This window comes from Zootoca vivipara, chromosome 15, assembly GCF_963506605.1.
Source record: "Zootoca vivipara chromosome 15, rZooViv1.1, whole genome shotgun sequence".
NCBI lineage: Eukaryota > Metazoa > Chordata > Lepidosauria > Squamata > Lacertidae > Zootoca > Zootoca vivipara.
Window position 1 is genome coordinate 7,551,396 of NC_083290.1, and position 26,666 is coordinate 7,578,061.

General features: G+C 41.2%; 1 protein-coding gene and 1 long non-coding RNA gene across 7 annotated transcripts in view; one reads left to right on the forward strand and one right to left on the reverse strand.

Moving 5' to 3' along the window:
• VEZF1 (vascular endothelial zinc finger 1) overlaps positions 1–21,570 on the forward strand; it is a 34,968-nt gene extending 13,398 nt beyond the window's left edge. For 2 of the 6 annotated variants that reach the window (XM_035139376.2, XM_035139378.2), the window contains exons 2-9: positions 7,822–8,540; positions 9,174–9,237; positions 12,188–12,371; positions 14,220–14,261; positions 15,654–15,788; positions 19,215–19,253; positions 20,092–20,136; positions 20,833–21,570. In XM_035139376.2, the coding sequence (XP_034995267.1) occupies positions 7,822–8,540; positions 9,174–9,237; positions 12,188–12,371; positions 14,220–14,261; positions 15,654–15,788; positions 19,215–19,253; positions 20,092–20,136; positions 20,833–21,260 (1,656 nt within the window). In that variant the 3' untranslated portion in view covers positions 21,261–21,570. The remainder of the gene's footprint in view (positions 1–7,821; positions 8,541–9,173; positions 9,238–12,187; positions 12,372–14,219; positions 14,262–15,653; positions 15,789–19,214; positions 19,254–20,091; positions 20,137–20,832) is intronic. The other 4 variants (XM_035139377.2, XM_035139379.2, XM_060268525.1 and 1 more) reach the window with 4 other exon arrangements.
• Positions 1–26,666, reverse strand: part of LOC132593242 (uncharacterized) — a 329,416-nt gene that overhangs the window by 281,487 nt on the left and 21,263 nt on the right. The window lies entirely within an intron of this gene.

Consider the following 26,666-nt stretch of genomic DNA (forward strand, 5'->3'; position numbering starts at 1 on the left):
CTGTCAAACGCTTTTTCCGCGTCCACTAGTACAAAGCCGGCTCTTTTACTGGGTCTAAGTTCCAAATATTCTATTAAATCAATAACTACTCTCATGTTAGTTTTTATATATCTTCCCGGTAGGAACCCTGACTGATCTGTATTTATTACATCTTTCATAACCCTTTTTAATCTATCAGCCAGGATTCCCGCAAAGATCTTGTAGTCATTGTTTAACAGAGAGATCGGTCTGTAGTTATTTACCAATTCTCCATCCGTTCCTGGTTTGTGTATTAGTGTAATAGTAGCTTCTTGCCAGGATTCTGGAATTGAGCCTTCTTTCATGATTTTATTCAGCAGGATTTTCAATGGCAATACTAGCGAATCCTCAACTTTTTTATAATGTATCGCAGCTAGCCCATCTGGGCCAGGTGCCTTTCCTATTTTCATCTTTGCAATTGCCTGGTGTACCTCCATCAGCGATATTGGTTCATTTAAATACTTCATATTTTCCTGATTAACCATGGGGATTTCCTTCCCTTGTAAATATTTCGTTACCTCTTGTTCTGTCTCTTGGCCTTTGCTATATAATCCTTTAAAGAATTTTAAAAAACCCTCTTTAATTTTCTCCTCTGTATCTAGTACCTGCCCTCCATATACGATTTTATTCACATATCTTTCTTTCTGTTTTTTCTTTATTTGCCAGGCGAGCAATTTTCCAGGCCTGTTCCCGCTTTCAAATGTTTTTTGCTTCATCCACTTTAATTTATTCTCCAGCTCCTCCGACAAAAGTGTGGATAATTGAGACTGCAATAATTTGGCTTTGTTTTTTAATTCCTTATCTCTTGGGTTCTTATTTAATAGCCCCTCATTCAATTCTATCTCTTTCTGTATCTGTTTTAACTTAAGCTCCTTCGTTCTTTTTTGTATTATACTCTGTTGAATATAGAAGCCCCTTATGTATGCTTTCCCCGCATCCCAGACCGTTCTTATATCTATATCTTGTGTCATATTTATATCAAAATATTCCTTCATTCTTTTTTGTGCCTCTTTTACTATTTTTTCATCATTTAATAACCACTCATTCATCCTCCAACTTTTATTCCTTCTACTACTCCCTTTTAACTCCAGCTTCATCGGATTATGGTCTGTGATGGATTTTGGCATTATTTCAACTTTAGAAATTTTTGTCATTAAAACTTTTGAAGCCCATATGGCATCAATTCTGCTGCAAGATTTGTTAGCCTCCGAATAAAATGTATACTGTCGCACTTTATCATTTTTCGCCCTCCATGCATCCTCCAAACCGTGGTCGTCCACCAGTTGGAAGAAGGTCCCTGGTAATCTTCCTGATTTTAATCTTGATTTAGCATTGTTTTGGGATCTATCCCATTCTACTGATGTCACCCCATTCCAATCCCCCATTAATATCATATCATCATCATTATAATCATTTAACATCTTATGCAATTTCTCAAAGAAGGGTCCTTGATTCCCATTTGGGGCATATATTCCTACTAAAAGTAATTTCTTATTTTCTTTAATTACTTGTACCCCCAGTATCCTTCCCTCTTGATCTTTAAATTTATATTCAGCTTTTAATTTGGGATTTATATACATGACAACTCCCCTTTTTTTTACCTTATCTGAATTTATATATTCTTCTCCCAATCTTTTGTTAATCAAGATCCTTTTATGTTTTTGTGCGATATGTGTCTCTTGCAGACAGATCACGTCCCATTTCCCCTTTTTTAATATATGTTCTATTTTGTTTCTCTTTTTCTTATCATTTAGGCCATTTACGTTCCAGGATGTTATCCTAAGCTCCATTTGTTATATTCACTACAGTCGAAGAAATTTAATCACTTTATTTGAATACCTTACAGAATCACCAACAGAAATTCTAAACCAAAAGAAAGCAAAGTCACTTATAAAATGGTTCTTCGTTATTGTGTTCGTTTTACGTTGTCACCCCCAATCTCTCTGCCTCCTCCTCTCCTACTCCTTCCTCTTCCTCTCTTTCCGAATCCCCCTCTTCCCCCAGTTCCTTTCTATATGTTCTTCTAACCTTCTCCATCACATCTACTGATCTGATAACCTTCCTTGTGTCTTTAATGGTGAAGGACAGACCTTCCGGGACTAGCCATTTGAATCTAATCCCTTTCAGTTTCAGCGCGTCTGTTAGAACCTTATATTTTTCCCTCTTTTTCAAAATGCGCTTTGGAATTTCTTTATATATGATTACATTATTGCCATCTATTCTCAATCTCCGTTTTTGCAATATCTTATCCTTTAACAATCTGGAATTCAGATACACCAGACAATCTCCTGGACCTCTGTATTGTTTTTTCCCCTCCGGTCTCACTCTAAATATTTTATCCACATCCATTATCAACTCTTCTTCTCTTACTCCCAGCCATTCCGCTAATTCTTTTATCAATTTACTCATAATATCCTCTCCCTGCACCTCCGGAACGCCCCTAAATCTCAAAATTAACTCCCTCTGATACATTTCCAAAATCGCAATTTGGTCCAGGATATCTTCCTGGGCCTGCTTCAGTTGACTCATTCCCACATTAGTGGTATCTTGGTATTTCTTTAAATCTCTGTTCTCTTGCTGGATTTTCTTTGTAATATCTTTCATCATCTCCTCTTGTTTCATCACTTTTGTATTTACTTCCGCCACTGATTTTTCAGTCTCCATGTTTTTGATTGTTAAATCCTTTATCTGTCCTGATAAGTCCGTAATTATTTTCGAATTTTGTTCTATCAATTTGGAATTCTGTTCTATTTTGAGTCCCATATTGTCCAGCTTATCATTCAATGTTTTGTTCATATTTATTATCAATTCTCTAATATCTGCATTATGGTCCATTTCCGGAGCAGATTGTCTTCTCGGCAGAGCCGCTGGGATCGTCATTTGAGATTGTCCTTTTTTAGTTGATGTCATGGTTCTTCCTCTATATACACAATGTACAAAGTTAATCAATTGCAGTCCCCACCCTATATTGATCAATTAAATGCACCTTATCCTTCCCCCCTTTTTGAAAGTATCAAAATCCCCCCCACCGCTCAAACCAACAATATCCCCCTTAAATCAAACCACAAATTTCATAATTGATCCAAGCTAATTAATCTAAATGATCCAATCTGATTAATCTAATTGATCCAATCCAATTGATCCAATCAATTCAATTTAACCTTCCAAACTTTTAGTTTCTAAAAAAATATATAATAATTTTCCCTTTTATCGAATTAAAATTAATTATACACCTTTACTTATACACCTTGATTCCTGGGAGTTTAGGGGTAATTACACTCTTAGTTCATCCTTTCCATTCCACTATATGTAAAAGAAAAAAGAGAGATACATTCAATACATTAGATTCACTACTTTCAGTTCATTTAATAACTCATTCAATTCCCTTGTCCCTCCACTGGGTGTCGCTATGAGAGCGTTTCTCCAAGTTTCTGTGAGATTCCTATGGTTTCTTTCCAGGTCTGCAATATGTATAGACTCTATCGTTCCTCTGTGCAAGAAGAAGGCGGAAGTGAACTCAGCGTTTTTTAACTCTCTTTCGTCGCCATTAATCCTTTATTTATTTATTTTCTCGGCGATCTCCTGCGCTCTCCCTCGTATTCCTGATTTCTCCCCTCATCGATCCCGTCCTCTTTCTCCTCCTCTCGCTTTTCTATTTAGCTCTTGTTTTGATTTTATTTCGAGAGCCTCCTCTCTCTTTCTCTCTCCCCCCGCCTTCCCCGCTCTTGTTTACTGCTTTTTGCTATGGTGCGCGTGTATTTCAACATATATTTCAGCCTCCCTTGCGATCTCACAGTTCCTTTGCTTTGTATATATTTAACTATTAGTTTCTCTGCCTGGGTTTTAAAAAGCAGTTCTTACAACACAGTTCTCTTTAAGCGCTGGGGGTTTAAATCCCCTCCTTCGCTTAATACTCTCCCCAGGCAGTCGCTTACTTTATCCTCCCGGTTTTGGACTTCTGCTCACAGCGTTATAAAGAGTGTGTATTTACCGATATGAAGATCTTTCCTGCATTCCAGCCCATCGAGTAAACACGGAGCTCCGGTATGTTTTAAATCTTTTTTCAGCCGCCGTTTTCTCTTACTTCTCTTACTTCAAACTTATCTCTGGCCCCGTTTGTTCTCTTATAATGTATTTCCGCTTCTTAAATGAGTCCCTTGTTCGTGTTTATTGGTAGTTGTAGCCTTATTTGGGGGCCAGCTAAGCGCGGCTTTAGAAACGGAGAGTTCGGCACCACTCACCAGATCGTCGCGGCGTCACTTGGCTGAGGCGGCCCTTCTTACATGCGCTGGGGGGGTCTTCTTCTCCCTTCCACTTTTCAGTGCCGGGAATTCAAGAACCCCTCGTTTTGCGCTGCTCTGGTCACCACTGGTCTGAACTATCCTCTCAGACCTTTTTTGGGGGGCAGAAATTCGCCGAAACTGCCCCCCCAGTCCCCAGCCAGGAGCGGAGAAAGTTTCCCTGATCTGCCTCGTGAGAGTGCCTCGCCGGAAGTCCCCTTAAAACAGCTCTTACTGTCAGAAAGATGTTCCTGATGTGTCACCAACTAAGTTGGTGAGGTTCATTTGACAAGAAACAAAGCCTTTAGTGGCACCAGCCCAGTATTCTGGATTCAGAGATTCAGCAGGCTCCTTCAGTTTCAAACTTTAAATGCCTGCTGAAAACTTTTCTATTCCATCAGACTTATGCAGGCAGTTACGAATACATCTTTCCACAATACAGTAACAGTTAGCTGATCTTGATTTTAACTTTTTGTATGCTTTTTTTGTTTTGTTTTACATGCAGTTTTTCTAAACAGCTCTGATATACAGGTGAAACTCGGAAAATTAGAATATCGCCAAAAAGTGCATTTATTTCAGTAATGCAACTTAAAAGGTGAAACCAATATATGAGATAGATGCATGACAGACATGCAAAGCAAGATAAGTCAAGCCTTTATTTGTTGTAATTGTAATTATTTGTCATTATGCGGGTCAATTAAAAATGGAATGTAATTAATGAAATGTAATAGCAATGTTAAGGGACGCTGGTGGTGCTGTGGGTTAAACCACAGAGCCTAGGGTTTGCCGATCAGAAGGTAGGTGGTTCGAATCCCCACGACGGGGTGAGCTCCCGTTGCTCAGTCCCAGCTCCTGCCAACCTAGCAGTTCGAAAGCACATCAAACTACATGTAGATAAATAGGTACCGCTCCGGCAGGAAGGTAAACACCGTTTCCATGTGCTGCTCTGGTTTGCCAGAAGTGGCTTAGTCATGCTCGCCACATGACCTGGAAGCTGTACGCCAGCTCCCTCGGCCAATAGAGCGAGATGAGCGCCGCAACCCCAGAGTCGGTCACAACTGGACCTAAGGGTCAGGGGTACCTTTACCTTTAATGACAATGTTTATTTTTGTATTATTGTAACTTTTTGTTTTATTACTGTGGAATTTCCAAAAGAAAGCATTTGTAAAAATTAAAAGAAAAATAAAAAAGAATAAGTTGCATTACTGAAATAAATGCACTTTTCAATGATATTCTAATTTTCCGAGTTTCACATGTACTTTTATGATTAAAGTAGAATGAATATACCTGCTGGGAACAAAAGGATCGGTATTACTTTCCTTTCTCTTGGATAAGTTTGTCCCTTCAGGTGCTAGGTGGACCAACACCCCACTTTCCAAGTAAGAGTGGCTTCTTCAATTAAAATCCATACAAAATCCACCACCAGTTGATAACGTATAAAAATGTGGATTTGGGCTGAGTAAGTACAGAGGACAATTCTATTAAGTAACAGGTGAGGTGGACCAAACATTACTTATTATTCCTGGCCTGTTAGCTAGTTGAGGACCAACATTCTGATCCCATTGGTGGCCATGTGGGTGGCTTTCTTAATGGAGCATGGATTAGGATTTTGGTGTCTTGGGAGACTTTGGAATTTTGACATTCCCATCACTTTCAGCAAATGATCATGAATTAGTCCGAAATATGAGATGAAAGCACACTATAGTGCAGTCATACTTTGGATCTTGAACACCTTGGCTCCTGAACAAATCGGCTCCCAAACGATTGAAACCCGGAAGTGAGTGTTCCGGTTTTTGAATGATTTTCAGAAGCCAAATGTCCGGTGCGGCTTCCGTGGCTTCCGATTGGCTGCAGGAGCTTCCTTCAGCCAATCAGAAGTCATACTTTGGTTTCCGAATGTTTTGGAAGTTGAACAGACTTCCGGAATGGATTCTGTTCGACTTCCAAGGTACAACTGTATATAGCAGCGATCAGCAACCTTTTTCACCATCCCTCAGACCATGTGGTAGGCTGGACTATATTTTGGAAAAAAATAATGAATGAAATTCCTATGCCCCACAAATAACCCAGAGATGCATTTTAAATAAAAGCACACATTCTACTCATGTAAAAACACCAGGCAGGCCCCACAAATAACCAAGAGATGCATTTTAAATAAAAGGACGCATTCTACTTATGTAAAAACACGCTGATTCCCGGACCGTCCGTGGGCCGGATTGAGAAGGCAATTGGGCTGCATCCGGCCCCCGGGCCTTAGGTTGCCTACCCCTAGTATATAGTATACAGGCCTCTTGGCCTTCCTCTCAGCTGCAGAGCACAAGGGAGTTAGTCAGAAGTACAGCCCTGACTGTAGCTGTGTCTGTAGGCTCTCCTGCTCTATACGGTACATGTTCTGTGGTGGTTCATACTCTTAGCTTTCCCTCAAACCAGGAAGTTTGATACTGGTTGCTATTTAAAAGGCATACAGTAAACAAAAGCAAATGCCTAAACCAGTACTCAAACTGCACTCTTCCATTTATTAGCCTCAGGGTGGGGAACCTCTGGCCCATCTATAGGAAAATTTGACTAAGCCATACCTACTTGTCAATCACCTGTTTTGGTATAAAAAGCACTATCAGCTAATCAGCAGATCTTCAAAGCAATGCACAGCACTTTGAAATCCTGATTTTCAGTAGATATCTGTGCATCACAGCACTGCAATGTCATTTGTGATGTCAGATGATTGATAGATGAGCAGCCCCCCCCCAATGTCAAATTCAGCCCAGGGGGGTGGGGTGGGGAGCTAAGGATCCAGTTTTCCACTCCTGCACTAGCTATAGCAAGTTTCCAGTACTTCATATCAGTATAAAGAAGATTTTATGAACTGCCTTCACCTGCTTCCTAAAAATAGAAAATGACGAGTTTAAGTGGATCTCCTGGAGGAGGTAATTCTATAAAAGGTGTGCCACAAACTGCTGGCTAGCTGTACATGAGAACAAGTTTCATTTGTTAAAACAGGTTTCTTGCTTAGAGAGTGAAAAATTTGAAAGCACATTGACTGACTGATGACTTGAAAATGAAACATAACTTTAGTCAGGCCTGTGGTAAACCTCTGATGTCTTGCAGAGTTGCTTGTCCCTTCTGTTTGCTCAGTCTGTATAACTTTCATTCAATTCTTGTGTCAGGCTCCCTAACTCTTGCTAATAATGTGGGGGGGGAATTAAAAACCTGAATTTTGGTAGTGGTAGTATAAATTAGCAAGGTAAGATATGTACAGATTTGCTTTCAGCATTCTCTGTGTGCAGCTTGAATCCTTTTGTTGCCTTGTGTGTGCACAGTCCTACATATTAAGTGCCATTTGAACATTAGGAGCTGGGGCCCCTCAAATCTGTTCCAGTGAAGGGCAGCTCTTGCCTTCCAAATTAAACCCTACCAGATTAGGTAATGTGTGGTATTTACCATCCCAACAGGTTTCTGAGAAGTCTTCCCTTATCAAAGCCAAGTAGTGCATTTGTAAGTTACAAATGAATATTTCTGTTTTTAGGCACACGAAGCATCCCATCACCAACAGCAGGCAGCGCAGAACAGTTTGCTGCCACTCCTGAGCTCTGCTGTTGAGCCCCCCGACCAGAAACCAATTTTACCCTTACCAATAACACAGAAACCTCAGCCCCCACCGGAAACGCTAAAAGATACCATAGTCGGGATTAAAAAGGAGAAACCGAAAACCTCCTTTGTGTGCACATACTGCAGCAAGGCCTTCAGGGACAGCTACCATTTGAGGCGCCATGAATCCTGCCACACAGGGATAAAGTTAGTGTCACGGCCAAAGAAAGCTCCTGCAACGATGGTGCCCCTAATCTCGACCATCGCAGGTGACAACAACCGGTCAACGCTGGTTTCGACCATCGCAGGTATCCTCTCAACTGTCACTACGTCTTCCTCCGCCACCAACCCAAGCAGCAGTGCTGGTGCCACGGCCATGCCGGTGACGCAGACGGCGAAGAAGCCCAGTAAGCCTGTCAAAAAGAACCACGCCTGTGAGATGTGTGGCAAGGCCTTCCGTGACGTCTACCACCTCAACAGGCACAAGCTGTCCCACTCGGATGAGAAGCCTTTTGAGTGCCCAATTTGCAACCAGCGTTTCAAAAGGAAGGACCGCATGACCTATCACGTGAGGTCTCATGAGGGTGGCATCACCAAACCCTACACCTGTGGTGTTTGTGGAAAAGGCTTTTCGAGGTACCATGTAGAAAATCCCAGGCGAGCTCAAGTATTGGATTTTCATTCCGTGTTCGCGTGGGGGGTGGGGGTGGGAAGGGGCCGTAAGGAAAGTGAGTGTGGGAGGTGGGGTGGGGGAGGGAACAGTGACCCTTCTTGGGTCTTAAAATCTGAATCTAAAGGCAATTTTGCAAGTGATAGGACATGCCTGTGAATTTAAAACAAAAAGTTAATTATGTTGGTCTGCATTGGACCTTGCATGAGCAGGCCGTGGATGGAGATCTTAAAACAACTCTTTTTATAGAGACCAGAAAGAGTACCAATCTATCAGTATTGGGGAAGCAGAGATTCTGTTCTATTTGGATGATCTCAGTTCTAATAGCTAGTAGATCTTTCTCTTAAAAAGAGAATTATACCAATGGAGAATACCCTAATTATACCATTGGGGGGGATTAATTTATTTCTAGGCAGACCTGCAAATAATCACAGGCAGGCCATGTGACCTTTTTGAGGAATGCAGTTAGAATGCTGCTTATAGGGAAGTATGGATTTGAAAGATTTGGGTGGTTGGTTAATTGTTTATTGTGAATGATGTTGGGTTTTATAAATGACCTACACTGTGTTATGTGTAACAATGTGTTCTCTTTGTGTCTCTACTTTTTCTTTCTTATACAGGCCTGATCACTTAAGTTGTCATGTTAAACACGTTCATTCCACAGAGAGGCCCTTCAAATGCCAAGTAAGGGGTTTGGTGATCTACTGTGCTAAATTTATTTGCTGTCTGCTAAACTGCTTCACACAAGAGTTTAGATTTGGATGTCATAGGGGCTCTTTGAATTGGAAATATTGGGGCATGAGAACCATATTGGGTCCCATTATGGATCCTTGGAATGTCATCTTTAGGCTGCATCAGTAGGGCTTCGCCTTGCTTTAGAGCACTCTTTCAGCTTATCTTCATGAGGCGACTTTGGCTAAGTGCTGAAATGGCCCAGAAGACTTTTTATAGGGTAGGTGAAAAAGCACAAGGGACAGAGAAGCTCCAGCTTCTGGTAGCCACTTCCTTGAACAGGGCTCTACAGATCTCAGGCTGACTTTGGTAGCCAGCCCAAAATGGTCATGTCTGTGCCATTATGCTCAGCTTGGCATGTCACAGAAGAGCACTGTAAGTTCAAGCGTCTTTCCCGGCTTCAGAGCATGAACTTAATAAACTCACCAAAGCAGGGACACTTAACTGTCATAAGAGAAAGTGAAAGAACCATAGTTCAGTAGCGAAGCATCTTCCTTAAATTCAGAAAGTCCCAAATTCAATCTCTGGCATTTCCAGGTATGACAGATGAATCAATGCTCTCACTTAGTAGAAGACAGCTTCCCATGTTCCTAATCTGTCGACCATAGCTAGGTGTGTTAGGTCCACAGACTGACTGTGCATTGGCCCCAACCATTCCAGTGTATATATGAGGTGTACAGTGGTGCCTCGCTGGACGAAATTAATTCGATCCACGGGTCTTTTCTTATAGCGAAATAATTCGTAGCGAATCCCATAGGAATGCATTGAAATTTTTTTGATTTTTTTTTTTTTGCCCATAGGAACGCATTAATTGAATTTCAATGCATTCCTATGGGAAACCGCGATTCACTAGACGAATTTTTCGTAAAACGCATTCGTCTAGCGAGGCAAGCTCCGCTCGAAAAATCCTTTTGTTAAGCGGAAATTTCGTTAAGCAGGGCATTCGTTAAGCGAGGCACCACTGTATATGGGTGTGAGCGCATTTTAATACAGTCGTACCTCGGGTTACGACCACCTCGGTTTGCGAACAGTTCGGGTTACGAACTGCGCAAACCCGGAAGTGTTTTCGCCGCACGCATAAGCCGCGCGCGCGCAATCGCGCACTTTGCGCATGCGCAAAATGGCGGCGCCCATCGCGCTTGGTTTGCGAACTATTCGGGTTACGAACTGCGATCCGGAACGGATCGCGTTCGTAACCCGAGGTATTACTGTACTGTCATTGTAAGCTTCTTATATAACTCTTGTTCTTCAACATGAATGAATGTTCATGAATGCATTTAATGAGTGAATAAAAAGTGTAGCTATGTGTACTTGGCTGAATGTACATGCTCCAGATGTTCTTGATGGAAGCATGAATGTATTTTTGTCTCTGTATTTGAGCAGGACTGTACACGTGGATTACTTGAGTGTCTTGTTTTGCTGTCTTAAACATGTTAACTTCACTGTTTCCTCCAGTGGAATGGAAAATGTCCTCCATCTTGACACCATATCTAGTATTAGTTCAGTAAGCACATTCTAAGGCATTTTCAGCAAATATTGCCAGTTCTAGCCCCTGTATTGAAAACAATTTCTTGTGATAAAAGTTAGCTAGGAACCAAAGACAGACCTGCAAATATCTGTTTGCAAATAGGAATCTACTTCAGCTGACTGCATAATTAAGCTTTTGTAAACTGAAGGAATAGTTGTGTTCTTTTTTTTCACTTGCATCTTGTCACTGTGCCATAAATGACAACCTGCCTGCATATGTAGGCAGACTAGCAATTCTTTTTGTATTGGCTAATAAGTTGTCAGCTAATTTACGAGGCTGATCTTAAAGGCAAGCAAAATGGCTAAGTTGATTGAACAGTTGGCTGTTCTTCTCTCTTGCTTCATCTGCAAGACTGAGCTTGTTCTCCGTGACTCAGCTATGGCCAGCTAGTGCTTTGAGTTAAAAGGAATGACTCTTCATGCTTTGTGCTTAGTTTTTGTCTTGATTTTTATTTAACTAAATGTAACTGAACAGTGGAAAAATCATAAGCAGGAGTGTTGGCAGGAAACAATACAAGAGACCACCTGTGTGTGCATTCCTAGCATTTATAAGCCCCATGGCAGTTTGGTATGCGAGACTGTCTTGCTATCAAAACACAAAAGTCCCACTTTTGTCCTCTTTAAGTATTACTTAGCTCTATGACATGAGTGTGCTGTTCAGTGTTTGGATAATGGGTACATCAGTTAAGAGACGGTTGGAACCATAGTTGGTATCCAGTTCATAGAATCCCAGAATGTATTTAGATTGGTCTTTTATCGGCTGCATCTTCATACTGCCTGAATACTAACCAGCTGCAAAAGTGTACTTTGGTGGCTAAGCATGTTAGGCCTGGTAGACGTGCTAAAACTTCCCAAACCACTTCATGGTTCACATAGTTGAGTGGCACTATACGCACACACAGATTCTTTCCAGAAAGAAGGAGAGGAGAGCCTATACTGCAAATAATTCGCATGCAGGAGGATTCAGTCATGATACTCTTCCCTGCTGTCTTCCCACCCTGGGCAGTTTAAAGTTGTACAGTCCAGATACAGGTTTACAATTTTACTTGCGTTTTAACAAATTAAGTGTTGCATCCCGTTTACACATACTCTGATTGATTGATATGACTACTGGGGTGGGGGTGGGGAGCTGCCATACTGGTTGGGCTACAAATGAAAGGGATCTTCCTTCACTGTGTATTCTTACGGGGAGGAATACTGCTATGCTTTAATTGCACGTCAAATTGGTTTGAACTAAATCTCAAATTTCCGTTTCTCCTTTGTGGGTTGTAATGACTTATGGTGTATTGGCAGCTTAATAATAAGAATATACCTAAAATTAGCATTCATTGGAGTAAGGGTATCTGCCCAAAACTTCTGTTTTCCTTCCATGTAGACTTGCACGGCTGCCTTTGCCACCAAAGACAGGCTGCGGACACACATGGTGCGCCATGAAGGAAAGGTGTCATGTAACATCTGTGGTAAACTTCTGAGCGCGGCATATATTACCAGCCACTTAAAGACTCATGGGCAAAGCCAAAGTATCAACTGTAATACCTGTAAACAAGGCATCAATAAAAGTAAGTGAACACCCCCTTTTTTTCAAAACAGTCTTTCAATGTACGCTTTAGCATCAGCTATATGTAGTGTATGTGTGGCATGTTTAAAATAAAAAATACATGATGTAGCTCAGGCATAAGCAAACTCGGCCCTCCAGATGTTTTGGGACTACAACTCCCACCATCCCTAGCTAACAGGACCAGTGGTCAGGGATGATGGGAGTTGTAGTCCCAAAACATCTGGAGGGCCGAGTTTGCCTATGCCTGCTATAGCTTATGTGAGAAATGATGGGGAATTGTAGTCATACAAATGAGACTTGAAAGAAAAGGAATTTCTGTATTACACTGGAGTTTGCACGAATTTTTCTTTCCTTACCACAGTCGATCTCAAACGTTGCCAGGCCTTATCCAAAGCCCTTTGAAGTCAGTGGAAAGTATCCCATTGATTTTAGCAGGCCTTGAATTGTTGCTTCAAAGTTCTTGACATGCTAGAGCTCATAACTAAACAAGTTTTTTTAAAAAAACACACACAAAGCGTTCATCCTGATGGAGTTTTTAGAGCATTGAAGATAAATCTTGGTTGTTGCAGCTGAAATGCGCAGTCATGTTTAGCAGTGCAGATAATGAAGACATTTCCTCCTCTAAAACAGCTACATAAGAATGGGATTTTCAGTGGATCGTAAAGGAGTTGGGGTCCAGCAGCTCACTTCAGTCCCTCTTTTGAAGGATTTCCATATCACAACAAATGTTTTCATTTTTTTCTTCATTTCTCTGTGAAAAAGCTTGAAGGCACGTATTAGCTACGGGGAAAGCAAGATAATAAATTTATGGGATCGAATTGTTCATCACATAATAGGTTTTGATGTCTTTGTCACAATCTGCAAATCCAAACATAGGTTTATAAATAACAAATTGTGGTGAGTAAGGATGGGCAGGAGTTATGACTTTTAAGTCACTTAAAAGATTTGGACCATACATGCAGTAGAATGAGAAGGTAGAGATCTGAAGTGGTACAATGGGCTGTGCCACCTCATTGAGTGGCATTTTTTTAATGCTAGTTAAAAATAAATAACACTTCAGGCAGAAAACTGGCACAAGAAGGAGCAGGCTGCAGTAGATCCATCTCCCTGATGTTTTTTGGTAGAGGGGGTTATTTGCAGAGAAAGTTTTATTTTCAGTACTAAAAGACCTCCCATCTTCCATCTGCTGTCTAGAAAGTCCAGTCTACCAGCTCAGAAATCTTTTGCCTCATTCTATTGCATGTGTAGATGAGACACAACGAATAAGATGTGGGCTAGTAACTTTCATAGATTTATTAGTATGGCTGCCTAAGAACTCTAAAACCTACAAAATAAGTGATAACCTACCAAATTGAAGGAAAATAATTATGTGTGATGTTGCCTGGTCTCCAAAGATACAAGAGGCAAGAGTCGGTCATGAATTAGCAATCTGGAAGAAAGGTTTCTGTATTGCCCTTCCTCATAACTCCTGTTCTTCCCCAATAACTTCAAAAGGGTTGTTTCAGAATATATATTTTTACTTGTGATACCACTGAAACAATCCAGTCAGGATCGATTCAGACTTAGCTAGTGGTCAGCTCCATGGCTTGGCAGGGGGACTTGAACCAAGTTTTCCCATCTCCAAACTGTAGCCTGTACTCACCACTTAGGCTCTGTTGCTTTCCCCTTGTACAGCAACCATCCTTTGCCTGTGTATCCCCCATTCTTTCACCTTCTCTGTCATCTACCCCTTTCCACATTGTGTCTTTCCACATTGTGAGTGCAAATGAAGTCTTTTTTTTGGTGGAGATAAAGGGTGTCTTGTGTTAATTATTTAATGTTGCTTCACTCACATTCCTCTTAATTGCAGAATTTGGGTTTTTCAAGCAAGAGAATCTGCACCTACCTTCTTGTGAGTAGCAATTGTCTAAAATGGATATTATTAGGCTGGAAATGCATGATGCAGTAACTGATAACCTGCCCTTATTAAGATACTAAGTTTTCTATTGATATGGACTGCTTTGCATGTTAAACTATGACTTAACACAAATGAGCAACCACTGTACAAATCAGAGCTGTGCCCCTCTTCTTTGCTGTGCCAGAAGGACACAAACCAAGTGTTGACTTAAGTCTTATGTGCACCCAGGACCCTTGATTGGTTTCTCTCCAAACAAGTCACAAGAATAAGCCAAAGAAGATATTCCTCGTTCTTATTTGTTTGGAGAGAAACAAGCCACAGTCGCTGATGTACATGTAACACTAAACTAGTGTTTATGTTTGTTTTCTTCTGGTTTTGCAAAAGAGAGGAGGTGGGACAGGTGCAGTTTGACAGCATGCACTAACACACCTGTCTATTCATAGTAAACCGTAGTTGCTTAACTCTTGCTTGCCATTTTGTATGAACCAGGCTACTGAGAGTTGTTGTATCTAACGTAAGGCCTACTCAGAGAGGACCCATTGAAATTGGTGCTCCTAAATTAGCCATGTCCATTAACAGCATTGGGTCTACTCTGAGTAGGACTAGCTTTGGATACCACCCTGAGCCCTTGTACAAGCCATGGTGGCATAGGTTTCCAGTTTTACCCATAAATGATTCCAGCCAGTCTGTCCTGCAGTGCAGTCTGTCAATGCAGCTAGGCTACCTTCCATCCATCTGTTTATCCACAACTGTGGCCACTGCGCACACTTCAGTCTGACTTAGGAGTGGTCAGGTGCCCCATTTTGGCACAACTACATCATGGAACTCCCTGTTGGCAGAGATGGTATACCTGCAGTAGCTACATGTTCGGAAAGCAGCTGGGTCTCTTCCAGTGGGAAGGTCTGTTAAAACTCATTTGTTCTTGCTCTTAATCACAAGGACTTAAGGAGGGTAACATCCACTCTGTATAAAGTAGACAGGTCAGTGTCCCTTAAAGAACTCCAGATCTAAGATGAACATATTGGACCCATGAAATGAGAGGCAGTAGTAGGCTATGTTTGTCCCAGTCATCTCAGCAGCACATTTAAAGGTGAGGGTTTGGTCTCCTAGTTCTTCTCCAATCTATTAAATGGCTGGGTTTGAAGCCTTATATGCAGCCGTCCTAGCAGAGGTGATGTTGGGAGTGTTAAATTATTTGCACACAACTGCTTTTGTTCAAAATCATGAAGGGATAGTTTTATGGAAAAGCTAATGCAAGTCTTCCAGAACCCAAACCCACTTTCCTCAAAAGTTGCCAAACTTCAACAAAATTATTCCTTTTGATGAAAACTCTAACATATATCTGTATATATGTGTCTCTCTTAAAAAAATATTTTGCTGGACTAGCATGCATGAATGAAGAGAGTAACAACCAGAAGCAGCAGCAACAGCAGCAGCAGCAACAGCATGTCACAAACTGGCCTGGAAAACAGGTAGAGACCCTGAGATTATGGGAAGAAGCTGTTAAAGCAAGGAAGAAAGGTAAAAATCTATGCCCTTAGAATGTTGTTAAGTGATGCTATTGATGATAGATAAATTCACAATAACACTTGTGTCACGGCAGCAGCCACTAGATAATCTGGCATTCCCTGCCTGCCATTGCCAATCAGACTCACAATAGGTCCTTACCACTTAATCACCTCAAGCAATTGCCCAATTATGAGAACCAGGCTGGGAGGCATTAGTCCTATTATGTATTAGCAAGTCACCTGTCAGCGTGGTCTGCTGCTTAAATAAAAAATTTGAGCTCTTTCTCCAGTGTTAAGAATTGGGGACATACTGTATAGAAAACTTTTGATTTAAAACCTTTTATGGCAATTTCTTTTGTAAAGCTATGAACTCTAGCAATAGAATTAAGATCAGTCAGAGGCATACTAAAAAAAGAAAAGAAAAAAGAAGTCCGTCATCGGAGAAATAATTTCTGGGTTCCCCATGGAGAATTCTCAGCAACTTTGGAAAGCCAGAGAAGTTAAACTGGTATAAAGCCACAGTGTAACAACTTTCTGTTGTTTTCTTGTGTGATTAGTTGCCAAACAACAAAAAGTGGTATATTCTCTTCTTGCCAGGGTGACTCCAAGACCTGTTGTAGGCTGAGCTGGTCACTCAGTTGCCTTTTTGTAGCTCATTTTTGTCTTAACTTCAAAAAGCACACTAGCCTAGGAAGTCTTGGCTGACCATTGCAGGATAATGACATAACTCATCTAATGGAGTCTAAGTTACTAATTCTTCTCCACACTTGAGCTTCTAATGACAGCCCTTTTGTTTTAGATACATTTTTTGCTTAAAATAGTATGAAAAGTACACTTGTCTTTCTATTCTATGTCTTGCGGTGGTTTCCATATAAGGAAGTAGCAGTGAAAATCAGTGCCAGATTTTAAAAATCTTTGTTTAAATGCCGATAATAGTGGCCTAGTTTGCACATATGTTAAGTCATGGCTTGTTAAACCATGATTTGTTGGCTTGTCTGATCCCCTGTCCAGCAGCTTAACTATGGTTTGTTAATTGCCAAGAAACCACATTCTGAAGCCATAGTTCGCTGACTAAGTTTTGTTTTGACAATGGCTTGACATTGCGTGCAAATCCATACTTTTCCTTAACAATGGTTTGTTCAGCCACTGCAACCTAGATGCTTGCCAAGCTACAAAGACAGAAGGCAAGTGTAGCTAGAAAAAAATCAAACTCTTGAGAAGGAAGCCATATTTTGATAGATTGCCTATGGAACAACTCTTGGTTTGTTAGCCAAACGAGGGTTTAGGGTTATGGGTGAACTAGGCCAGTATAATATATACATGTTATTTTTTCATGAATAGAAGCTACAGAACAACTCTCCACACTAACTTTTTCAACTGTTGTAGATCAGTGCTTACTTAAAGAACATTACTGTAGTAGAAGTCTTGCAAATAATGATCATGTGGCAATGTCCAGTTTTTTATTAGAATTAATTATATTGTTATCCTTATAATTTGGATTTTTGTGTTGTACACCAAAGAAATCTGGCAATTAGAACAAACCATCCAGATGTTCCTCTTGCATTATTCTGCTTTCAGAGTTAAGATTTTCAGGATGAAGAATGATACAGTAGATTCCATAATTATAATTTCTGGGCCACTAGAACACACTCCTGACACATACTAGTCTAACCAAGCTTTCTTCTAATTTCCCTTTGAAAAAGCTAAGACTTCTTGGGATGCAGAATCCTGAACACTAAATCCCACTCTTTCTAGTGAAAGATGTAGCAATATTTAATCTTATAATCCTGTTCCTCCTCCAGTGGCAGCATGCACGGCTTCATGCTAATTTGGCTTCACAGATAAATTGAGAATGTAACTGGTTCAAGGTCGTTACTCTATGATTGAATGGGGATTTGAACCTGGGTTCCCCCAATGCAAATCCAGGTCGCTTATGTATATGAACCTGACACACTCTTAATGCTTAATGCATAGAGTCTTCCTTAGGACCCAGAGTTTCCCTTCCTTTCCAGATAAAGGTGTGTTGAAGTGAACTCCAGTTCCTAAATGACTGACGTCATATTTTAGCCCCACCAAACACCTGCATTTCTTTCTTTTGTTGACATTTGCTCCTTCATCTTCCTCTGGTGCTTATGGTAGCTGCTGGCATCTTCATTTTCATTCCCCTATTTTTTATGAACTGTGCATGCACACGGTATCAGGGAACTTGGGGATAGAGAGACTGTTCTTAGAGTTGTAGCTGGGTGGAATGCTGAACTGTCCATAGGGTGCAAAGACTGAACTGGGAGAGAATCCCCTGCAACCTAGGAACAGTGATGGCTTGACAACTTGGTGGAAGCTGAGCCTGCAGTTGCATGAATGGCCGACTTTCTTGGGCAAGAAGCAGAAGGCATTGGCCATTCCTTAAGGCAGTTTTAACCCTTGATTGTTGAAGACAGAGTTTAAACACATGATGTAGAGTAGCATTTTTATACCTCAGAATGCAAGAAAAGGGGATGTCAAGAAAAGAAACCATTCAAATAATTTTTGCCTGGCAACTAAAGGGCTGTGGAGATAGCCTGAGAAAGGATGGCCAGAGTGCGAGTGGAAAGTGCTTTAGTCTTAATCGATTCTGAATCACTTGCACAAAAGGAACAAAAGTTGCATTCCATTGAGAAGTAGAACCCACTGGCTCTGCTGCAGAAACACCAGCCACAGCACAAAGCAGCCCCGTGAACAAACGGAAAGATCTGACTTCAGGATGCATCCTGCCTTGGGTTCTTGGGACACAAGTCAGGATTTGCTTATCCCAGGGATACCAGGAAGCCTGGATGCCCTACTTGTGTTTGCTTCTTTTTCTCTTGCATTGTTGAAGTCCTGAAATCTACCTTTTAAAGTCTGGGTGCTCCTTAACTCATTTTCTCTTGTGATGGCAAGTCACATTGGTGCACACTGAATTATTGGCACCTAGGTTCCAACAGTTATAAATGCATGGCAGTATTGTGCATGCACAGTATCCTAAGGAATGTGATGTTCAGGACTGGAGTGCTGGCAGCTTCTGTATGCAATAGGTGGCAGATCAGGGCACGGTGAGAGGCTGTAAGTCAGTTGAAAAAACCCATGCTTCACAGGTGGCAGATGTCAGATTCAACCCCTGGCATCTTAAGTTTAAAAAATCTCAAATTTGCTGAGCTTGAAAAGTCCCCTGGTTCTCTGAAGACTTTGTGGCTGCTAGTAAGAGTAGGTAGTACTGGGATAGATTTTTGCCTCACAGGTTGAGCGCCTATGTTGCCGAGGAACACTTGGCTTTGCTTAGAAATTTTAAAGTTGGACATGACAGTTTCATGCTCGTGTGTAAATGCAGCCACCTTGGTTATACTAGAGAGTAGGGGAAACTAGAGAAATGTCATTGAATGGCTTAATTGCAACACCTTTCCTCCACCTCCAATTTTGATTGCAGAAAGTCAACAGACACTGAGGCCAACTTCAGTCAAGCAAGGTAGGGTCAGATACATTTATATAGCTTGTATGGTAAGACCAACCCTTGGCTCTCTTAGAATCTGATTCACCAGATACAGTTCCTCCACATTTGTGGGTTACAAGATGGCAGTTTCCAGACTCTGACAATAACACTAGCTGCCTGTCACTAAGAACTAAGCACCCTGGGGAATTGTATAGGGGCTAGAGCCCTGTCTACCCAACTACCTTTTGCCCATGCCAGTCTTTTCTTAATCTCACCCTCCCTAGTTGTGCAGTATGAGGCCCACCTTTTGAAGGGTGGGATACAGTCTGTTGTGCAGCAGAGCAATAGCATGGCACAACCAAGGCTTCACACAAGTTGCTACCTGAAAGGGATTCTGGCTATATGGCTTTGGCTTGCCTAAGTTGAGGTTTCCAAGAGCAGCTAGCTGTTTGTTTTCATGCCATAACTGGAGGATTTAGTTGCACATCCTCCCCCCCCCCCATGTGAGCATAAGTATTCTATGGCTAGCCAGCAGGTGGTGCTGATATACTAGAGGTATTTACCTCTACCATGTACTCTTCCTGCTTATTCTCCCCATGCAGTTAGCCCCAAGGGTCCTTCTGGTGTACAGTGTAAGCCTAACTCTTTCTCTCAAAATTCTAAAGGAAATAACTTTTAGCCAACCTGAAAAGCTATGTGACCAGTGGGGTTTGATGCACACACCTTATTGACTGGGGTGTTGTAGTAATTTAGTAAGAATTTACACTTACTAAATTATTCCACCAACTGTGGTTTAAATTGGTCTTAAGCAGGTAAATAGTGAAACCAGCTTTATCTATTGGTCCCTAATAATGACTTTTTAAAACCTTCACAGAATGTCAGTACAACTTTGAGAAGGCTATAGAGTACGTACCATTCGGTATGTACACTCTCCTCTACTTATAATGTTCCTCATGAGAGGATTTTCTGCTAATACTTTGCTGTTTTTATGAACAAATCCCCCTTTTATATTTTAAAAAACAACTTTCGAAGGAAATGTCTTTAATTCAGATGAATTGCATGATTGAAGTTAACCTAGGCTGTATAATTAATTGTATTTAATGATCTTATTCCCAAGTTGATGCTGTTTGAGGATACTTAACTGTTGTAGAGAGAGAACTGAGAATTTGTTGACTGCCATTAGTTTTCTAAAAAAACAAATCCAGTGGTTTTGCCAGATTACCAGGAAACCTGAGAATAGCCGCAGGTTGATGGTTAATTTGTTGGCCTGCAAGCACTCCGTAGCCATTGGCTGAGCTGCTGTGAGGGGATCAAAACATTCTCGCTTCTCAGGAGTGAACTGTCAGCAATGAGGGCCTGGAGCTGGAAGGGACCATGTGTTGCAGTGGGAAGGGATACTTAGAGATGGAGGGCTGGCTTTGCAGGAGTACAGGTATGAACCCACAAAAAATTGCAGTAAGGTTTATGTAATGGACTAGCCGTCCATTACTTAATGGACCCTTCTAAGGACTGCCATGCCAGGGGTTCAAAGTCTTCTCTGGGGTGTCTTTTATTTTAATGTTTAGGAAAAAAAACAACCTTTGGTCTCTTTTTATATCTCTTTCTTGTTTTTTAGAAGCTGCTAACCTGTGCCAAACGTCCACTGCTGCCACTACGCCTGTGACTCTTTCTACTCCCTTCAATATAACATCCTCAGTGGCATCCGGGACCATCACCAACCCAGTCACAGTGGCTGCTGCAATGAACATGAGAAGCCCAGTCAATGTATCAAGCGCAGTTAACATCTCCAGCCCAATGAGCCTAGGCCACCCTGTCACCATTACCAGTCCGTTGTCTATGACCTCTCCGTTAACACTCACCACACCTGTTAATTTACCAACTTCAGTAACTGCTCCAGTGAACATAGCACATCCGGTCACTATAACCTCACCCATGAACCTCCCGACGCCAATGACATTAGCTGGTCCATTAAATATAGCAATGAGGCCAGTGGAGAGCATGCCTTTCCTTTCCCAGGCGTTGCCAACCTCTCCCCCATGGTAAAAACAAGCAAACAAAAACTCACAACAGTATTAAAAAGAGGAATGAAAAGCAAGTCCTTACCAGCAATTATGTTTTTGTTTCGTTTGTTTTTGTTTCGTTTTAGTTAACAGCGGTAATGAAACCAAGCTAATTCAGCTGGGGCAAAAATAATAATAATAATCATGCACCATTTTTAAAAATGGAAAACTATTATAGTGTCTCTGTTTAGTTAGCTGGCTGTTGATCTATATTACTGGACCACATTTGTTTCCTTCAAGCTGGCAGTGATGTTGGAAGAGGAACAGATCGGAGTTTAATCCAGTCATTTTTTTAATAAAAAAAAATCAGCATTGCTGATAGCCCTGGAAATTTCGAATGAAGAAACAGTTTTAATCTAATGAAGAAACGGTTTTAACCTGAACACTAGAAGGCTTAAGAAAGGCCCTCCATATTATCATAGGGTGGAGATGGATCACTTGCCAGCTCTGTGTCCCTCTGATTCAGAACGTAGTGTTTGTAGTGTTTTTTTTAAAAAAATGCATTACATTTTTGTAAAGGCATTACATGGTCCTTTTTTTGTTATGTTTAAGAAAATGCATTTTGAGTAATTATGCATTTGAGTAATTATGCATTTTACCTTTTGGGAATATGATAATTTCAGGCCGAATTCCCTATGGGAAAAGTGATACCAGCTCTGATATGCAAAGCATATGGTAACTTTATCATTCTACCTGCAACATATACATAACTAGGGATTGTGACCTGATATTTGGAGATGTAAATACTACGAGACATATTACCCTAAGGGAATACAACATCATAGTCAACATTAAAAAGGAGAAGAAAAAAACTGTTCAATGTTTGGCAAGGAACAGCTGTGGCTGGTGGAAGAGGATTTGAAACCTACACAACAAGCATGGTCTCTGCTCAAAACCCAGTTGGGACTCTTTCGGAAGAGCAAATAATGGGCTTTGGAACACAGAAGAACAATGCTTTAAGCTAGAAGACTCTGGAGATGCTGGGGTATGATGTATGTATGCCCCCCATTCTCCCAATCAGAACCTGCTGACTGTGTTGTCAAAGGAGAGCAGGTGTTGTTCACTAGAAGTTTTTTTTGTCTTATATTATAAAATGGTATACAGTTTTTATTCTAACCACTAACTAGTTAGGATGCCCCTTCAGGACAAGCCAAGTGTGCATCTTATTGTTTTGTGTTCTTTTCTTTTTTAAAAAAGCCCTTTTCTTCCCTTCTCCTGAATCAAGTGTTGTGCAGATCTCTTCAACTTTGTAAATATTTGCAGGAGGAAACCCCCCCCCCCATCATTTTTACTTTTAGTTAATTGTGTTAACCCATAGTTATCAATTTGTGGGGGGGTTTCCTAGTAACTACCTGACCTATCCAGTGAAGGAGAGGAGAAATGCCCCTTTCCCTCACCCAATGGTCACATTAAAAAAAAAAAAATACAGCTACACGTTTCTTTCAACTTTTTTTATCTGTACTTAAAAAGTAGGATGGAAAATCTAGGGAAGAGGTTACTTTTTTAGGCTATCATGTCACAAACATTTTTTAAATCTTCATTAAGACCTGCCCTATAAACAAGATGATGTGAGAAATAATTGGAGGAGCAGACAGGTGGCTATTGATTAGAACCAGGGGCCTCGCCTCACGACAAAGTGGCTATCAATACTTTGATTTTAATGGGATACAGGCAAGCCCACTTTTTGGTGCGTGTTAATACCCATCGTGTCAGTGTAAAAGCAACATATTCCGTACTTTTGAGGCATACATCTGGGGTCAGGAGATGGATGCCCAGATTATGTGAAAACAGTTCTAGGGGCTTGGACTACATAGTAAAAAAAAAAGTGGGGGGGGGAGGTATAATAGAACTTAGTGTAAAATAATTTTATAAATGATCTTTTGTACCTTAGGACATCAAATTGTACAACTTTTGTATATATAAAAGCTTAGGAACTTCCTGTGTAGCAGAAAGAGAACACATTCCTACACTTTTAATGTATATGTTTGTTATAATGTCATGTAAACATATGCCCCATGTTTGTGCCTTTTAATTAGTTTGTCTCAATAAACAGAAATGTAGAGACGTTGTAGTTATGTGTGTATTGCCGTACAGTATTTGTATTTATACACTGTTCCTTTTTCTATTTTTGTCAAGATCAGTGCTTGAGGCAGCTTGCAAAAAAGGTGCAGTGTTTCAGGGATGTATATGTGCTCATATGAAGATTTTGATCTATATGTCCTGCCTGTTCTATACAGAAGAGGTAACCATTTATTGGGACGAAACCATCAAAAAACCCTCTTCCATTAGTGGGAATGCCTCCCTGCCCTGGAAGAACTATTTCCTGCTTTACAGAAGAATGAAAGACTTTACACAAGCTCTTTTAATGAACTCCCCCACCCAGCCACAAGTTTCCTTGCATCAACGTATGTTACTACTGTACTCCTGATGTATAGTGGCTCTGAGCAGAGGAGATAAGTCATTCTCTTATCTCCATACACCCCATACATACATAGATGTAAAAAGGGGCAGGGCTCCAGAGTTGGAGATCACCCAGTAAGAACACTTGTGTAGGTGTTGCTGGTCAATGGTCCTGTCAAGAGCCTTTCCTACACATTGTAGGTAATGAATACATATAGAAGGTTGTATATAAGGACCAGCCAGGTTGATGTGTTGGTTTTAATGGATTAATTGCGTATGGAATTCTGCAACTCTGCTCCTACAGACTTAACTTGTGCATCCCAAATAGTTTATGTGTATGTAACTCTTAAAGAGTTCACTGCCTGTGCTTTGCAAGCTCAAAGTAGTGATTCATTCACCTAGAAAGGCAGCATCCTCAGCAGGTAAGTTCTATTGCCTCTGTTTCAGGTGTTTTTGTATTGTAAACCACCTTGTGATTCACATATGAAGGGTGGTGTAGAATTTTTTTTAAATAATAATAAAGTGGGCCACCCAGAGACAGTTCCTGTTTCCTGTTGCTCCAAACAGCAGTACTACAACAGATGGATGGAAATTGCAGGTTGGGTGAGGTAAGGTTTTTTTTTAAAAAAAAAACATTCCTTCTGCCCAGCTGGCTGTCAGGAGAGGGTCAGAGAGCTCTTTCCAGAAGTCTGAACTGATCTCTTGCAGAGGGCTTCCTTCCCACCCCATTGCTTCCTCTGTTCGGCTCCCCGCCCCCCAAACCTACATTAAATTGAGCCGGCACACATCCACACAACCCATTTAAAGCGCTCTCAAGTCACTTTAAACAGTCATGTTGTTGTTGTTGTTTAGTCGTTTAGTCGTGTCCGACTCTTCGTGACCCCATGGACCATAGCACGCCAGGCACTCCTGTCTTCCACTGCCTCCCGCAGTTTGGTCAAACTCATGTTCGTAGCTTCGAGAACACTGTCCAACCATCTTGTCCTCTGTCGTCCCCTTCTCCTAGTGCCCTCAATCTTTCCCAACATCAGGGTCTTTTCCAAGGATTCTTCTCTTCTCATGAGGTGGCCAAAGTATTGGAGCCTCAGCTTCACGATCTGTCCTTCCAGGGAGCACTCAGGGCTGATTTCCTTAAGAATGGATAGGTTTGATCTTCTAGCAGTCCATGGGACTCTCAAGAGTCTCCTCCAGCACCATAATTCAAAAGCATCAATTCTTCGGCGATCAGCCTTCTTTATGGTCCAGCTCTCACTTCCATACATCACTACTGGGAAAACCATAGCTTTAACTATACGGACCTTTGTCGGCAAGGTGATGTCTCTGCTTTTTAAGATGCTGTCTAGGTTTGTCATTGCTTTTCTCCCAAGAAGCAGGCGTCTTTTAATTTCGTGACTGCTGCCACCATCTGCAGTGATCAAGGAGCCCAAGAAAGTAAAATCTCTCACTGCCTCCATTTCTTCCCCTTCTATTTGCCAGGAGGTGATGGGACCGGTGGCCATGATCTTGGTTTTTTTGATGTTGAGCTTCAGACCATATTTTGCGCTCTCCTCTTTCACCCTCATTAAAAGGTTCTTTAATTCCTCCTCGCTTTCTGCCATCAAGGTTGTGTCATCTGCATATCTGAGGTTGTTGATATTTCTTCCGGCAATCTTAATTCCTGCTTGGGATTCATCTAGTCCAGCCTTTCGCATGATGAATTCTGCATATAAGTTAAATAAGCAGGGAGACAATATACAACCTTGTCGTACTCCTTTCCCAATTTTGAACCAATCAGTTGTTCCATATCCAGTTCTAACTGTAGCTTCTTGTCCCACATAGAGATTTCTCAGGAGACAGATGAGGTGATCAGGCACTCCCATTTCTTTAAGAACTTGCCATAGTTTGCTGTGGTCGACACAGTCAAAGGCTTTTGCATAGTCAATGAAGCAGAAGTAGACGTTTTTCTGGAACTCTCTAGCTTTCTCCATAATCCAGCGCATGTTTGCTATTTGGTCTCTGGTTCCTCTGCCCTTTCGAAATCCAGCTTGCACTTCTGGGAGTTCTCGGTCCACATACTGCCTAAGCCTGCCTTGTAGAATTTTGAGCATAACCCTGCTAGCGTGTGAAATGAGCGCAATTGTGCGGTAGTTGGAGCATTCTTTGGCACTGCCCTTCTTTGGAATTGGGATGTAGACTGATCTTCTCCAATCCTCTGGCCATTGCTGAGTTTTCCAAACTTGCTGGCATATTGGGTGTAGCACCTTAACAGCATCATCTTTTAAAATTTTAAATAGTTCAGCTGGAATATCATCACTTCCACTGGCCTTGTTATTAGCAGTGCTTTCTAAGGCCCATTTGACTTCACTCTCCAAGATGTCTGGCTCAAGGTCAGCAACCACACTACCTGGGGTGTACGAGACCTCCATATCTTTCTGGTATAATTCCTCTGTGTATTCTTGCCACCTCTTCTTGATGTCTTCTGCTTCTGTTAGGTCCTTACCACTTTTGTCCTTGATTATGGTAATCTTTGTACGAAATGTTCCTTTCATATCTCCAATTTTCTTGAACAGATCTCTGGTTTTCCCCATTCTATTGTTTTCCTCTATTTCTTTGCATTGCTCATTTAAGAAGACCCTCTTGTCTCTCCTTGCTGTTTTTTGGAAATCTGCATTCAGTTTCCTGTATCTTTCCCTATCTCCCTTGCATTTTGCTTGCCTCCTCTCCTCCGCTATTTGTAAGGCCTCGTTGGACAGCCATTTTGCTTTCTTGCATTTCCTTTTCCTTGGGATGGTTTTCGTTGCTGCCTCCTGTATAATGTTACGAGCCTCCATCCATAGTTCTTCAGGCACTCTGTCCACCAAATCTAAATCCTTAAACCTGTTCCTCACTTCCACTGTGTATTCATAAGGGATTTGATTCAGATTGTATCTTACTGGCCCAGTGGTTTTTCCTACTTTCTTCAGTTTAAGCTGGAATTTTGCTATAAGAAGCTGATGATCTGAGTTACAGT